This window comes from Oppia nitens, unplaced genomic scaffold (assembly GCF_028296485.1).
Source record: "Oppia nitens isolate AA-2021 unplaced genomic scaffold, nextdenovo-longstitch-racon4-pilon3 scaffold14_pilon_pilon_pilon, whole genome shotgun sequence".
NCBI classification, from domain to species: domain Eukaryota; kingdom Metazoa; phylum Arthropoda; class Arachnida; order Sarcoptiformes; family Oppiidae; genus Oppia; species Oppia nitens.
The window spans coordinates 760001-774606 of record NW_026533193.1 but is presented as its reverse complement, the minus strand read 5'-3'; the positions used below and the strand labels follow the sequence as shown (position 1 = coordinate 774606).

At 27.0% G+C, this 14606-nt stretch overlaps 2 protein-coding genes across 2 annotated transcripts in view; one reads left to right on the top strand and one right to left on the bottom strand.

Annotated features, from left to right (window-relative positions):
- Window positions 1-5302: 5302 nt before the first annotated feature.
- LOC128961312 (uncharacterized) lies at window positions 5303-7293 on the top strand. Its single transcript, XM_054307537.1, has 2 exons — window positions 5303-7016; window positions 7116-7293. Exons 1-2 carry the CDS (start codon window positions 5309-5311, stop codon window positions 7139-7141), a joined length of 1734 nt encoding a protein of 577 aa, XP_054163512.1. The 5' UTR covers window positions 5303-5308; the 3' UTR covers window positions 7142-7293.
- Window positions 7294-9014: 1721 nt separating this feature from the next.
- LOC128961331 (ras-like GTP-binding protein rhoA) overlaps window positions 9015-14606 on the bottom strand; it is a 14936-nt gene continuing 9344 nt past the window's right edge. The window contains exons 3-5 of the mRNA XM_054307561.1: window positions 11959-12068; window positions 10552-10701; window positions 9015-9340 (exon numbers count right to left, since the gene is read on the bottom strand). Coding sequence (XP_054163536.1) covers window positions 9035-9340; window positions 10552-10701; window positions 11959-12068 — 566 coding nt within the window. The 3' untranslated portion in view covers window positions 9015-9034. The remainder of the gene's footprint in view (window positions 9341-10551; window positions 10702-11958; window positions 12069-14606) is intronic.

Genomic DNA, 14606 nt, shown 5'->3' with positions numbered 1-14606 from the left:
GGTGTAGTGGTTAGTGTGTAGGGCTATGTAGTGTAATGGAGAGTAAGATCTATAGTTCGAGCCCCGATGTGGTAAAGCAATTTTTCTGAGAAAAAAAAAATGTTTTAACTGTGCTTCCCGTCCCTGCCCAACCAACGCTGTTTAGGACGGCCAACTTAAGTAGTATGGGGAAAGCGGGGTGCTAAGTGAGGACGAGTTTCTGCCCGACCCCGGGTATCGGTACTTCGGTATCGGTACCCACCTGGGGGTACCCGCAAGGGAGCCCCCACCCGGGGGTGCCAGTAAAAAGGTACCCCGAAGAGACGTCCGCAAGGATGTCTCTTCACCCTTCGAGTAGTTACTCGTCCTCACACGCAATGGCCACTTTTGTTTCAAAAAATAAAAAAATCCTATTTCAACAAACACATGTTAGTGGTGAGAAATGGGTGGCAATAGACACATGTTAGTGTTGAGCTTATTCTAGGGACTGGGACCCCGTAAAAAGGCCAAAAACAAATATATATATAATTATGATTACACGTAGTCGAAGGAATAACGGGGGGTGTTCGGGAGGTACCCTCTCAAATAAATCCCGCGTTCAGCAGGTAGGCATTGACTGCAGTTCGTTAAGTATGCATCATATCCCACGCAGTGATGTGCTATGCGGGCAAAGCTGTGATGTAATGCGACCGCAGACTAGTCAACAAAATCAGACTAACCTCCAAAATGTTTCAGTTCAAGCTGGTTCCCAGCGACAACTGACCAATTTGGTTGAAAAATCGCAAAAGCGCATGAAATGGACACATGAGATGAATACCTTGATAATGCGCGAATACTACAGATCAACTCGACTCGAAACAAATATGACTGATTACAGAAACCAAATTTACTTAGCATTCAAACAGAAATATCCAGAACTAAATGTAACGGAACAAAGAATTGCAGACCAGCGGCGATTCTTAGCAAAGAATAATAAAATATCCCCAATAGAATTACAAGAAATCAAACAGCAAGTGGCACATGAACTATCATTAAATGAAACAACTGAATTAAATACCACAGTAGAAGTAGTGCCAGAAATGGAAGAGACACCTACAACAACAGATAACAGAATCAATACAAATGATGAAATAAATAGAATAACAGCAGAAAATGAACTAAAAACTTCTTTAGAACAATATAAAGACTTTGAAATAGAACTCAGACCTAAGTTACCAAAAATAAAAAGTGGCGTAAAAACAAGATCTACAATAATAACAATTAATGATATACTTAAAGATTACATCGAAGATAACATGTCGTTGAGCACAATTAATACAATAACATACTGTGCAGCAGTAGCAGTATCGAGACTCTTAGGCTACAAAATACAACACATGTCAACTACAAAACTAAATCAAGAAAATATAATACCTAAATGGCAAAAGCGAATAGAGACACGTATAGAAGGAAAAAGACAAGTAATAGGAAGAATAACGCAAGTGTTAAATGGAAACAAATCAAAAAGACTTAACCAATCATTAAAAGATATATACCGATTATTACAGACAAAACCTGGAAAACCTGAATTTGAAGCTATTATCCGGAATTACAACGACACATTAAAACAAACAGTTCAAGCACTATCACAAAGAATCAGAAGATATAAACAACAAAGCGAAAGACGAAAGCAAAATACAATGTTCTATAATAACGAAAAAATGTTCTATAGAAATCAAAACAAAATAAATTCAAGCAATATTAACCATACACCACAAATAGATGAAATAGAAAACTACTGGAAAGAAATCTGGAGCAACCCAAAGGAATATAAAGAATCTAATTGGATAAATGATATTGAAGATGAAAATAAAAAAATACCACCTATGACTTCAGTAAATATAATTAAAGATGACTTAACCGAAGCCATCAAGAAATCCCACAATTGGAAAAGCCCAGGACAAGACAAAATACAAAACTTCTGGTACAAACACTTTACAACAGTACATCAACCAATGGCAATAGCAATGGATAAAATAATAAAAACAGGACAAACCGATGACTTCCTCACTTCCGGAATAACATATCTACTCCCAAAAACAGAAAGTACATCAGATCCCAGCAAATATAGACCCATCACTTGCCTAACAACAATGTATAAAATCCTAACATCCATAATATCAACAAAAATATATAATCATTTAAGTAACAACAACATAATAGCTGAAGAACAAAAAGGCTGTATAAAACACTCAATGGGATGTAAAGAGCAATTAACAATAGACAATATTATAACAATAAGAGCTCGTCAAAAACATAGAAATCTTGAAATAGCATACATAGACTATAAGAAAGCATTCGATTCAGTCCCACATAAATGGTTATTAAGAGTGTTAAAACTATATAAAATTGACAACACACTGATAAACACATTAGAAAATATGATGAAAAAATGGAAAACTAAATTGTGTGTCAATACAAATAATGGAACAAAAATAAGTACAGAAATCAAAATAAATAGAGGAATATTTCAAGGAGATTCACTCAGTCCTCTGTGGTTCTGCTTAGCCATAAACCCACTATCATCACTACTTAAAAAGCTAAAAGGCGTAAATCTAAAATCAAGTAATACAAAATATAATCTAACACATCTACTATATATGGACGACTTAAAACTATACGCCGAAAAAGAATCTGATTTAAATGCAATGTTAAAAACAACAGAAACTTTCTCCAATGATATAAATATGGAATTTGGATTAGATAAATGTGCTATAATGAAACTGAAAAGAGGAGTCTATTCTGAAAGAAATCAATACGAAACTGAAAATGGATATATAAAGGCACTAGAAAATGGAGATATATATAAGTACTTAGGAATTAAGCAAATGCATAAATCTAAAATGACAGAAGTTAAAGAAGAAATAAAGAAAACATTAAACCAAAGAATAATAAAAATACTAAAATCTCAACTAAACTCAAACAACAAATTCAAAGCAATAAACACTTGGGCTATACCTGTACTGACATACTCGTTCGGAATAATAAAATGGAGTAAAACAGAACTTGAGACAATTGAAAGACATATAAGGCGACAACTTACAATGTTTGGACTACACCACCCTAGAAGTTCTGTAGCACGACTATGTGTTAGTAGAAAACATGGGGGTAGAGGGTTACTAAACATTGTAAGCCTTGAAGCCAAACAGCGAGAATTGCTGAGAAAATACCATCAACAAAAATGCAATGTCTCAGAGCTCCACAAAATAACATCAACACTCGATTACAACTACACACCTCTAAATCTCAGCAATAATGAACATCAAATAGAAATACAAAATGAAAAAGAGAGGATTAACACATGGGCCTCAAAAGAACTTCACGGAAGATACCGGGCAGAACTCAACCAAACACACGTAGACGAAGAAATGTCTACAAAATGGTTGAAGTACGCCGGTCTTCATGGAGAGACAGAGGGGTTCATGATGGCAATACAAGATCGAGTGATTCCGACACGAAACCATCAGAAATACATCCAAAAGCTAAATATACCAACAGACAAGTGCAGGATGTGTCATATGGAGTCCGAAACAATAGAACATATACTAAATGGGTGTAAAGTACTCACAAACACCGAGTACCTAAGCCGTCACAACCAAGTAGCCAAAATCATACATCAGGAATTGGCAATAAGATTCGGACTAATCAAAGAACCATTACCATACTATAGATACGAGCCACAAAGTGTAATGGAAAGCAACAGAGCCAAGCTCTACTGGGATAAAGAAATAAGAACAGATAAGACTGTGGCCCACAACCGCCCAGATATAGTACTAGTAGACAAACATCAAGATAAGGCGTACATAATAGACATAGCGGTCCCACTAACACACAAACTACAGGACACGCATAGTGAGAAACGCCGAAAATATACAGACTTGGCTTATGAGATCAATAAGATGTGGCGCATTAAGAAAGTTGAAATCATACCTATAATCCTGTCATCAATGGCCGTAATACCGAAAAATCTGGCCCTAAGTTTGGAATCACTGGAAATCAGAAAAACTAAGATCTATGAAATGCAAAAAGCAGTGATACTTCAGAGTTGTAGAACAGTAAGAAAAGTACTAGACTTGAGTTGAGTCTAACCAGTCGTGTCTCTGCCACCAAAAGTGGCCGACACAACTGTGATCACACCGGAACAACCGTGATATACAAAGATAATAATAATAATAATAATAATAATAATAATAATAATAATAATAATAATAATAATAATAATAATAATAATAATAATAATAATAATAATAATAATAATAATAATAATAATAATAATAATAATAATAATAATAATAATAATTATTATTATTATTATTATTTACCTTGTATAGTTATAAAATTGTCGTCACATGTCAAGTGTCTAAAAATTTATTTTTTTATTAAAAAACTTTTATAAAATTATTATTATTATTATTATTATTATTATTACTTATATGTAAATCAAAAAATAGCAGTTAAACATTAAATACAGTATAAGTAGTAGTAATTAATGAGTCAATTATTACTATGATATATATATATATATTAAACTAATGTATTATTTACTAAAGTATATTAACAAATATTGTTGTTATTGACACTTAAAATGTATTAAAAATATATATCAAGACTAGGATTAATAGTAGTTATATTTAATTAAATAATTACTTTTAATAAAAAATAAATACTAAATAAATAATATAATTTTTTTAGTCATTTAATAATAAAGTATTTAAACTATTTAAATACATTTAACAATTTATATATATATATATTTATTTATAAATTTAAATATATTTCTAAACCATTAGTTTTAACATTTTATTAAAGTTTTGGCGGCAGAAAAAAAATATTATTATAAATATTTTTGTCAAAAAAAAATTTATTATTAATTTTTTTCCAAAACTAATCTATTAATTGGCTGAAAATATTTTTAAAACATAAAAATTAATATAAAAAAAAATATAATATAATATCACTTACAATGTGTCAGTAATAAGTAATAAGTCAGACATTAGTAATAATTATATGTAAACTTGATTTTGAAAAAAATATATTGTAATTATAAAAAATTATTTATTTATTTATTTTTATAATTTTATTATCATATAATAATAATATTGTTATTATTATCTATAAAATAGTTATTTATTATATAATTTAAGAAAAAGTATTTAAAAAAAACTAATTTAAAAAAAAAGTTTTTATGTGTGACTCAGTCTCTGAGGTATTGAATAATAATTATTAATTAAAAAACATAAATAAAAATTAAATAAAAACTTTTTAGTTAAAAAAAAATTCAATAAAAATTATGAAAAGTAGTGCTAATAATCCCAATACTATCGGTGATTACAGTGGTTACCACCAAAACGGCTATACGTACCCGAAAACTGGTTATCGGACGGACACCACCACCACTACCGCCGCCGCCGCTGCCAACGAATTTCCCGACCAATTAGTGGTCAGCTATCGATGGACGCGGACATTGATTGTCGGCAATTTGCCCGAATCGGTCAACCCGTTGGACATACAGCCTGTGTTTGAATTGTTTGGTCCGCTTAGCCAACCGGTTAGCGTACACTTGCAGCCGACGACACCGACAGCCGATCTACCGATGGTCTACGCTCTGGTCAAATACCAGCATCTGGAGGACGCCTATCGGGCGAAACGTGAACTATCGCCACCACCGCCGACGACGCCGATTGGGAGGACAGCGGCGGCCACCGCAACGGCTATTGGCCGCCACAACAACAACAATCGATGCCGTATAGAGTTTGGCCAAACAAAGCCAACCGCCCGACTGTACGTATGGGGTGTTGGCGGTTGCGGCGGCAGCGGTAATAGTCGCCAATTGGTTGGCCAATTGTACGCCGATTTGTCCCGATTCGGTCCAATCGAGAAAATCTATTATCACGATCGGTGCGACTATTTATACGTCCAGTTTGATTGTAAACGATCGGCTCTCGAGGCCAGCAATGGCCTACACGGCTATCGATTTACTGGCGACGACTATACAGGCGGTCGTCAATTGTTTTGCGATTATGCCGACGACGACGACGACGGCAGCGGTGGCGGCAATGACTCGGCCATCAAATTCAAGTTACCGGCCACTCCTCCGGCTTCTCAATCATCGCTAGCACCGCAGCTTTTTGTGGACAATTTTGCGGCCTTCAAACCCACAGCCATACTGGACAATGACAACTACCGATTGCCGTCGTCGTCATCGGTTGTCGTCAACAACGGCAATGTATACGTAAAGCCGTCGCCGCTGCTGACGATGAAGGATATGGATCACCGACGGGCCGTACGTTTCGATGACTTTCCGCCGGCGTCGATGTTATCACAACTGCCAGCAGCGATGCCTACCGGTGATAGTTCGGTCAGATCGTCGTCATCGTCAACGGCGGCCAACAACAAGACTACCACCACTACTACTACCCGAATGACTACCAGATCGTCGACTACCGGTTCCTCCACCCGAAATCGCTTGGACTACAATCAAATGCTTGGCCTATTGGACGCTCCCCGAGTCCTACTGACTAGACTACCGCCGTTATCATCATCGATGGCGGCGCCGCCGCCGCCGCCGCAACCGTCAGCAATGGGACCGCCGCCGACACCGCAGCCGCCACCACAACGATCGCATTCACGATCACATCAACCACCGCCACCGCCACCACCTCCTACTCCTAGTACACCATCAAAACAACAGCAACATATGAGACAACTGTTGGCACAACAATCCGAGGACAGTATACAGGAATTAGATAGTCCGCTGTCGCCGACCTATAATAATGATGAGGACGGGGACGGGGAGGAGGAGGACGGGGAGCTATCCTATTATGGCAGCGATGATGATGACGATGACAATGAGGAAGATAGTGATGACGATAACGACGACGATGATGATGATGACGGTGTTGTCAATGATGTCCAATACAGTGATATCGATGATGAAGACAATGAGGAGGAGGAGGAACGGGATGTCCGGGAGGACGGGGATCAGTCGCGGCATAAATGTAAGTGATATACAATTGTTTTTTTTGGTTGGTTTTTTTTGATGGTATTTATTGATAATTTTGTATTTAATTTAATTTAATTTTTTTTTTTGATGAAAGCTATCGGAGCCGCCGATAATCAATGAGTGGGAGAGAGAGAGAGAGAGAGAGAGAGAGAGAGAGAGAGAGAGAGAGAGAGAAAGAGAGAGAGAGAGAGAGAGAAAATGATTTTTTAATTACCGGTAATTCAAAAAAATAACCCGAAAATTATCAAAAAGTTTTAAATACCGGTATATTATTCTAGTTATTGTTTTATATATATATAATAGTACTGTATATGAAATATGTTATAATTATGTGATAATTTTTTTTATATTTATATATATATATCTTTCAATTAATTAATTGTATGTAATTAGTAGTAAATTTTTTTTCTCATTGTAGTTATAATGATATATATATATATTGATATTTTTTGGTGATTTTAATTATTATATTATATATAAAAAATTTCTATGATTTCAAATTTAAATCAAAATTAATTAAATAGATACCATAATTAATTTTGTTGTTAACTAAAATTATGATATTACTAATAAAACATAAATTTTATTTTTATTATATTTAAAAATATATATAAATTTTTTTAAAAAAATTAATTAATAATTTAAAAAGTTATTAGTATTTCCAACAAACAAACAAACAAATTGTTAAAACAAAATATATGCGACTATTTGGACATCTATTGCAATGAAATCATAACATAATAATAGATTTATTTATTTTATTTTTTGTTATCATATTATCAAATGTTTAAAATAGATGTCAGACTATTATATATTAATTGAAAATTTTTTTAAAAATTAAAAAAATAAATAAAATCTATACTTAAAAAATATTTTAAAGTATTCTAGTATTATACCTATAATTATAGTTATTGTTAAATTTTTTTTAATTAAAAAAATATATATATATATTAAACTTATTAATTTTTAGCATTACATTAATTAATCCTAATATTTAATATTAATAATAAAAATAATAAAAATAATAATAATTAATAATATATGATAATAATTTGATAAACAATTTATTTTATTAGCAATCAATCATAATTTTTTTTTATTATTATTAAATTGACAAAAAAAATGTTATCTATAATAATAATAATAATAATATTAATACACATTTAAACGATCTATTGGGATATAAAGTAATTAATATTAATATATAATAATAATAATAATAATAAAATCTCTCCTTTTTATATCTCAATTTACAATTTACACAATATATATATATATAATATAATATATAATAATATAATCTCTTTTTTTTCTCTCTCTCTCTCTCTTTTGTAATATTTATAAATATTTAATATAATTATTATATATATATATTGAGATATATATATATACTGTATATATATAACACAAAATAATTTTATTTATTTATTTCAATGAATTAATAATAATAATATTAATAATATTAAACACAATATCAATATAAATGATAATCACATACAGTATAAATAATATTACTAATAATAAAACTATTACTAAATACAATAATAATAATAATAAATAGAAATATATAATTATAATTTCAATAGAAATTTCTTTTATCATTAATAGTATTATTATTATTATTAATGTACAGAATATTCTTGTTTTCTGTCATTAATTATAATTATTAATAATTTTTATTGATATTCAGTTTATGATTATTATTATAATTATAAATAATCTTTTTAATAATAATAATAATAATATTGATTAGTATTTAGTTTACAGATTATTATTATTATTACAAGTCATGGTCTCTGTATTAATATATATATATATATAAATATCTATAACTTTTAAGTCTCTCTCATTATTATTACTGTATTAAAAAAACAAACAAACAAATTGTGTCTCACTTTTACACATATCAGATATCAAACTATGATTTACAATATATATTGAAAAACAACAAAAAAAACATAATTTGTATATTAATTATGATATTATTATTATAATTATAATTATAACAATAATTTACATAATAATACACTTTTTATGTTCAGATTTATTAAACTCTGCCTTTGATTTGCATTTTCTTAGTTTAAACATTGATTTATGTTTAGTCAGTGTCTGGGATGAGGCGGATGTCTTAATCTGTTGTTGTTTTTGTTGTTGTTTTTTACTAATTTTATTATTAGTATTATTTGTATCATTATTGTTGAGTTTGCCTTTGGCTGCCAGTGCTGACACTTCAAACGCCTCCTGAGCCGTCCGATTGTTGGCCAGTGATGTCGTCTCCACATAAGTAATGGCACCGATCTGTCGGCTAATGGCCAGTGCCTAATGGGAAACAAAATTAAAAAAAATTATTAATAATTGATTGATATATAAAATTAATTTTTTTAATATAATATTTAATATAATTAATTTAAGTGTAGTATATATACTTGTATAACAAAAATGTTGTTTGTTTTTAAAAACATTTTATTTTATTTTATTTTAATTTGTTTTTTTTTGATTGATTAGGATTTTTAAGTCATCCGAAAAATGTGTTGCTATTACTTGTAACTAATATATAATAGATATATATATAATATTATATATATATATATATATATTAAACGTTAATTATAGGAATATTCCCCTATCGAGAGTGTATATAATATATATTATAAACACTTTATATACTTGTATATATAAAATATAAATCAAATTATTTATTATATTTAGTTCAACAAACAAACAAAAAAATTAAAACATAAAGTTAATAAAGTATTTTTATTTTATTTATTTAATTTTTTTTTGATAGATTTTTTAAAGGATATATTGTTTATTATGTTTAAACACAATGTGTAAACAACTAACTAACTGTATCTCGAAAAATATGATCTATAAAACTTCAATACTAAAATAATTATCACTTATTTAAGTCCCCCTCAAAAAAAATATTGTAATTTATAAGTGCATTTACCCCATACACTACACACATATATATATATATATACAGTATATAAACTATTTATTATTATTAGACAGTATTATAAATTGAAATTTTATTTAATGGTTTATATATTATACCCCATCAACTATAAGCCCAATTTTCACTCACTCACATACTTACTCACTCACTCACTCACTCACTCACTCACTCACTCACTATATATCTATCTATCTAACTCTCTCTCTCTCATGAAAAACAATTGTATAATTAATTTTATCTATCGATAGTCTACTACTACTACTACTACTACTACTACTACTACTACTACATCAATGAATATTAAGATTAATTAAAAGTCTTGTTATAATAAATTAATCATTCAATATATATATATATATATATATATATATATATATATATATATATATATATAGTATATACAGAATATTCTTGTATTTAATTAATAAAAATGAGAAAATTATTCAAAATTTTTGACGTTAATTATTAGTGACTTATTAACAACAAAAATAATGATTATTATTATAACTAAAATATTTTAAGCAAAAAAATTAAATGTTTATAAAATTATTATTATTATTATTATTATTACCTCCTCTGAGAAGACAGGCTTTCGTTTGTAGTCCTGTGCTAATGAATAGACAGAATAATTGTTTAGCGATTCCGTAAATCGTTGATCACTTTGACAGCCGCACAGTATGATCGGCACCGATGGACAGTGTTGTTGTATTTCTGGCCACCACTGGATTGTGGAGATAAAAAAAATAAAGTTAAGTTAGAGGACAGGGATTAAAAAAAATCATTCAAAATAGGATTGTCGGGTTAGGATGATAGGGAAAGGGATAGAGAGAGAGAGAGAGAGAGAGAGAGAGAGAGAGAGAGAGAGAGAGAGAGAGAGAGAGAGAGAGAGAGAGAGAGGGAGAGRGAGAGAGAGAGAGAGAAAGAGAGAGAAAGAGAGAGAAAGAGAGAGAAAGAGAGAGAAAGAGAGAGAAAGAGAGAGAAAGAGAGAGAAAGAGAGAGAGAGTGAGAGAGAAATTGTGATAAAATTAAATAATATATATATATATAAACTCGTAATTTATCTAAATTTATAGTCCATTTTAAGTAATTAAAAGTTTATTATTATTATTATAATTATAATTTTCTTAATGTATTTTTTCTTAATTGTGTTGTTTAACCCCTACTCCTCCATAACCTAACTGTCCCATATATTTTCAATGTACTGTATGACTGTCTATCAATCAGTCGTGTCTATCCATTAATTCAATCTTTTAATTATAATGACTATACTATAGATATATATATATAATATTATATATATATTTATTTATACTATATATTGATGACATAAATTTAATAGTATTTTATTTAGTTTTTAATTCACACTAATAGTCAACAATTTATGTTTTGTTTGTCTTTTAATAAGATATTAAATATTTTTATAAATATTCATAAATTATAAAATTAATTAAAATATTCTGGTATTTAAAAAAAATTTATTATTAGGATATTAATAATAAATAATCTTTAATGATATATATATATATATACTAAAGTTTTTATATATATTTTTGTAATATTCATTTAAGATATAGTTTAACAAAAATTATTTATTTTATCTAAAAATAAACAGTACTTTATATTTTTAATATTTTTAAAATTTAAATAAATAAAAAATAATGTTAATATATTTCAATATATATATATATATATATATATAATTTTTTATGAAATCATTATATTATTTAATTCAAGTTAATTTAATATACAGTGTTAATATACTGTATATATATAAATATATTCCCATAATTTCTATATAAAAATATATTTCCCAACAATTTATTTACTTATTTAAATAATAATAATAATAATAAATTTAATATAAAATGTAAATTTTAGTTATACTCTATAATATATATATATATTTTTGATGATAAATTTATACCAACAAAAATAATTTAAATTATTTAAATAATTTATTATACAATACTATATATACCTTATTAATAACATTTTGCAGTGAATGCCAATCACCCAAATGAAAACAAATTAGGAAAACGTCGGCATTTTGATAGGACAGGGGTCTGACTGTATCGTAGGCCAGTGCTCCTGAAAAATACATGATATATAAGCAAAAAAAAATTGATTATTTTTTTGATTTAAAAGTTTTAAAAATTATATATTTATATATATATATATATATTATATATCATATATACTGATATTTGATTATATATATACTATATTTACTGTTTATACTGTATATATATATACTGTATATATATATATATACTGTTTATACTGTATATATATATATATACTGTATATATAAAAAATCAATTTTCAATTTTTGTTAATCAAATGTTAAGCAAAATTTTTTGGTTATTTTTTGTTGAATTGAAATAACTGAATGAATGTTTTCTTGTTTTATATTTATATTTATTATTATTATTATTATTATATAAAATTAAATTAAGAAATTTTATGGCAAACATAAATTTTGCATTCATGTCATTAATAAAAATATTTTTATATATTCACACAATTTACTGATATATATATATTTAAATATATATATATATATATATATATATATATATATATATATATAGTATTCATATATTCATATCCATATAATTTTTGTGACTATAATCAAATAATGTATGATAATATAGTGTATAGTGATATTGTATATATATATATATAGTATAGTATATACCGTTATTTAATATAAAAATGTATATTAAAATATTTTAAATAAAATTTTAAAAGACAAAAATTTTAATATACAAATATTTTTATTATATCCAAACATATTATATATATATATAATATACTGAATAATTCAAAAAATATTTTTATTTTTGTTGTTTCATTAAAAATACTATTTTATATATGCTTTTGATATAACATTTCAATTCAAATATGGCATAACTTTCTATATATTAAAAGTTTATATAATGTTTTTAATTTACTATTAAATATACTAAATAACTCTCTCTTTCTCTTTCTCTCTCTCTCTCTCTCTCTCTCTCTCTATTCATGGCTTATGTTATAATTTGTTTGTTTGTTATTTATTATATATATAAATTATATTTATATTTTAGTCTCATTTTGTATATAAAATACATATTTTTAATAGAGAGTCTTATTTTTAAATACAGTACATAATTATCATTAAACCCCAAAAAAAATGTGTTTATCATTTATTTTATTTATTTTTACTAAAAAATATGTCTTAATAATTATAAATATAAGTGTGCTATTAAACTAAATATAAATATATTAAATATTAAAGTATTATATATATATATATAAATATAAATATTTTTATGACAAAATATTATTTATTTATTTATTTTTAGGGTATAAAATACTAATAATAATAATTTTAAATATAAATATTTTGTCAAAATTTTTAATGATAACCCTATAATATAATACTAATGTCTAATAATAATAATACAATAATTGTAATTATATTTATTATATTATATTTATATGTATAAAATGTTATATATATATATCTATATATATATATATATATATATATACTGTATATTTATATATAGCAATTAAAATCCTATAGAAATCATACATTATTATTATTATTATAAATATATTAAATATTATATAAAATTAATAGTCATAGAGAAATAAATAAAAAAACAAAATTTTATTTTAATTGCCAACAAAATTAAATACTACTATAAATGTGTTTCAAAAATAATTCATGAAAAATAACAATAATTTTCGTATATATTCAATACATACATAATTGTTTAAATTAAATATTGTTTTTTTTGGGGGTAATATATCCCATATTTATACAGTGCATAGTATACTATATATATATAAATAAAATTGTATTACTTTATAAATACTATACTATATATTATTGCTGTATATTATATATAAGTACTATTAGGCTATCTTTAGATAATATACAGTATATATATATATATCAGAAATAATATTTTAAGTGATTTTAAACAGATATTTATTGTTATAGTCCTCTATAGCCATATGGTTAGTGTGTGTGTGTGTGTGTGTGTGTGTGTGTGTGTATGTGTGTGTATGATCTGGTTGTTTGAACGCATATATAATAAATGATAAAAATTAAATATAACTTATATAATAATAATAATAATAAATTAGTTTAATTTTCTCAATTTTATATATACATATTGTACAGTATATTGTAATATCCCATAACTATATGAGTTTTTTTGTTGTTGTTGTCTCCCTATTATATTATACAATACTTTATTATATTATACAGTATTATAATATAAAGTAATTTATTCAATAACTATATATATATATATGCAGTATATAAACTGTATTGTCGGCATATTTTGTTATATTATATACAGTATAATAAGGTATTTAATCTCAATTAGTATTTGAACCATACTGTTATGTAGACTGCAAACTGTATGTGTATGTGTATGTGTATGTATGTGTGTGTATGTATGTGTGTGTATATGTGTCTGTGTGTATTTATGTGTATGTGTATGTGTATGTGTATGTGTATGTGTATGTGTATGTGTATGTGTATGTGTATGTGTATGTGTATGTGTATGTGTATGTGTATGTGTATGTGTATGTGTATGTGTATGTGTGAGTATGTATGTGTATGTGTGA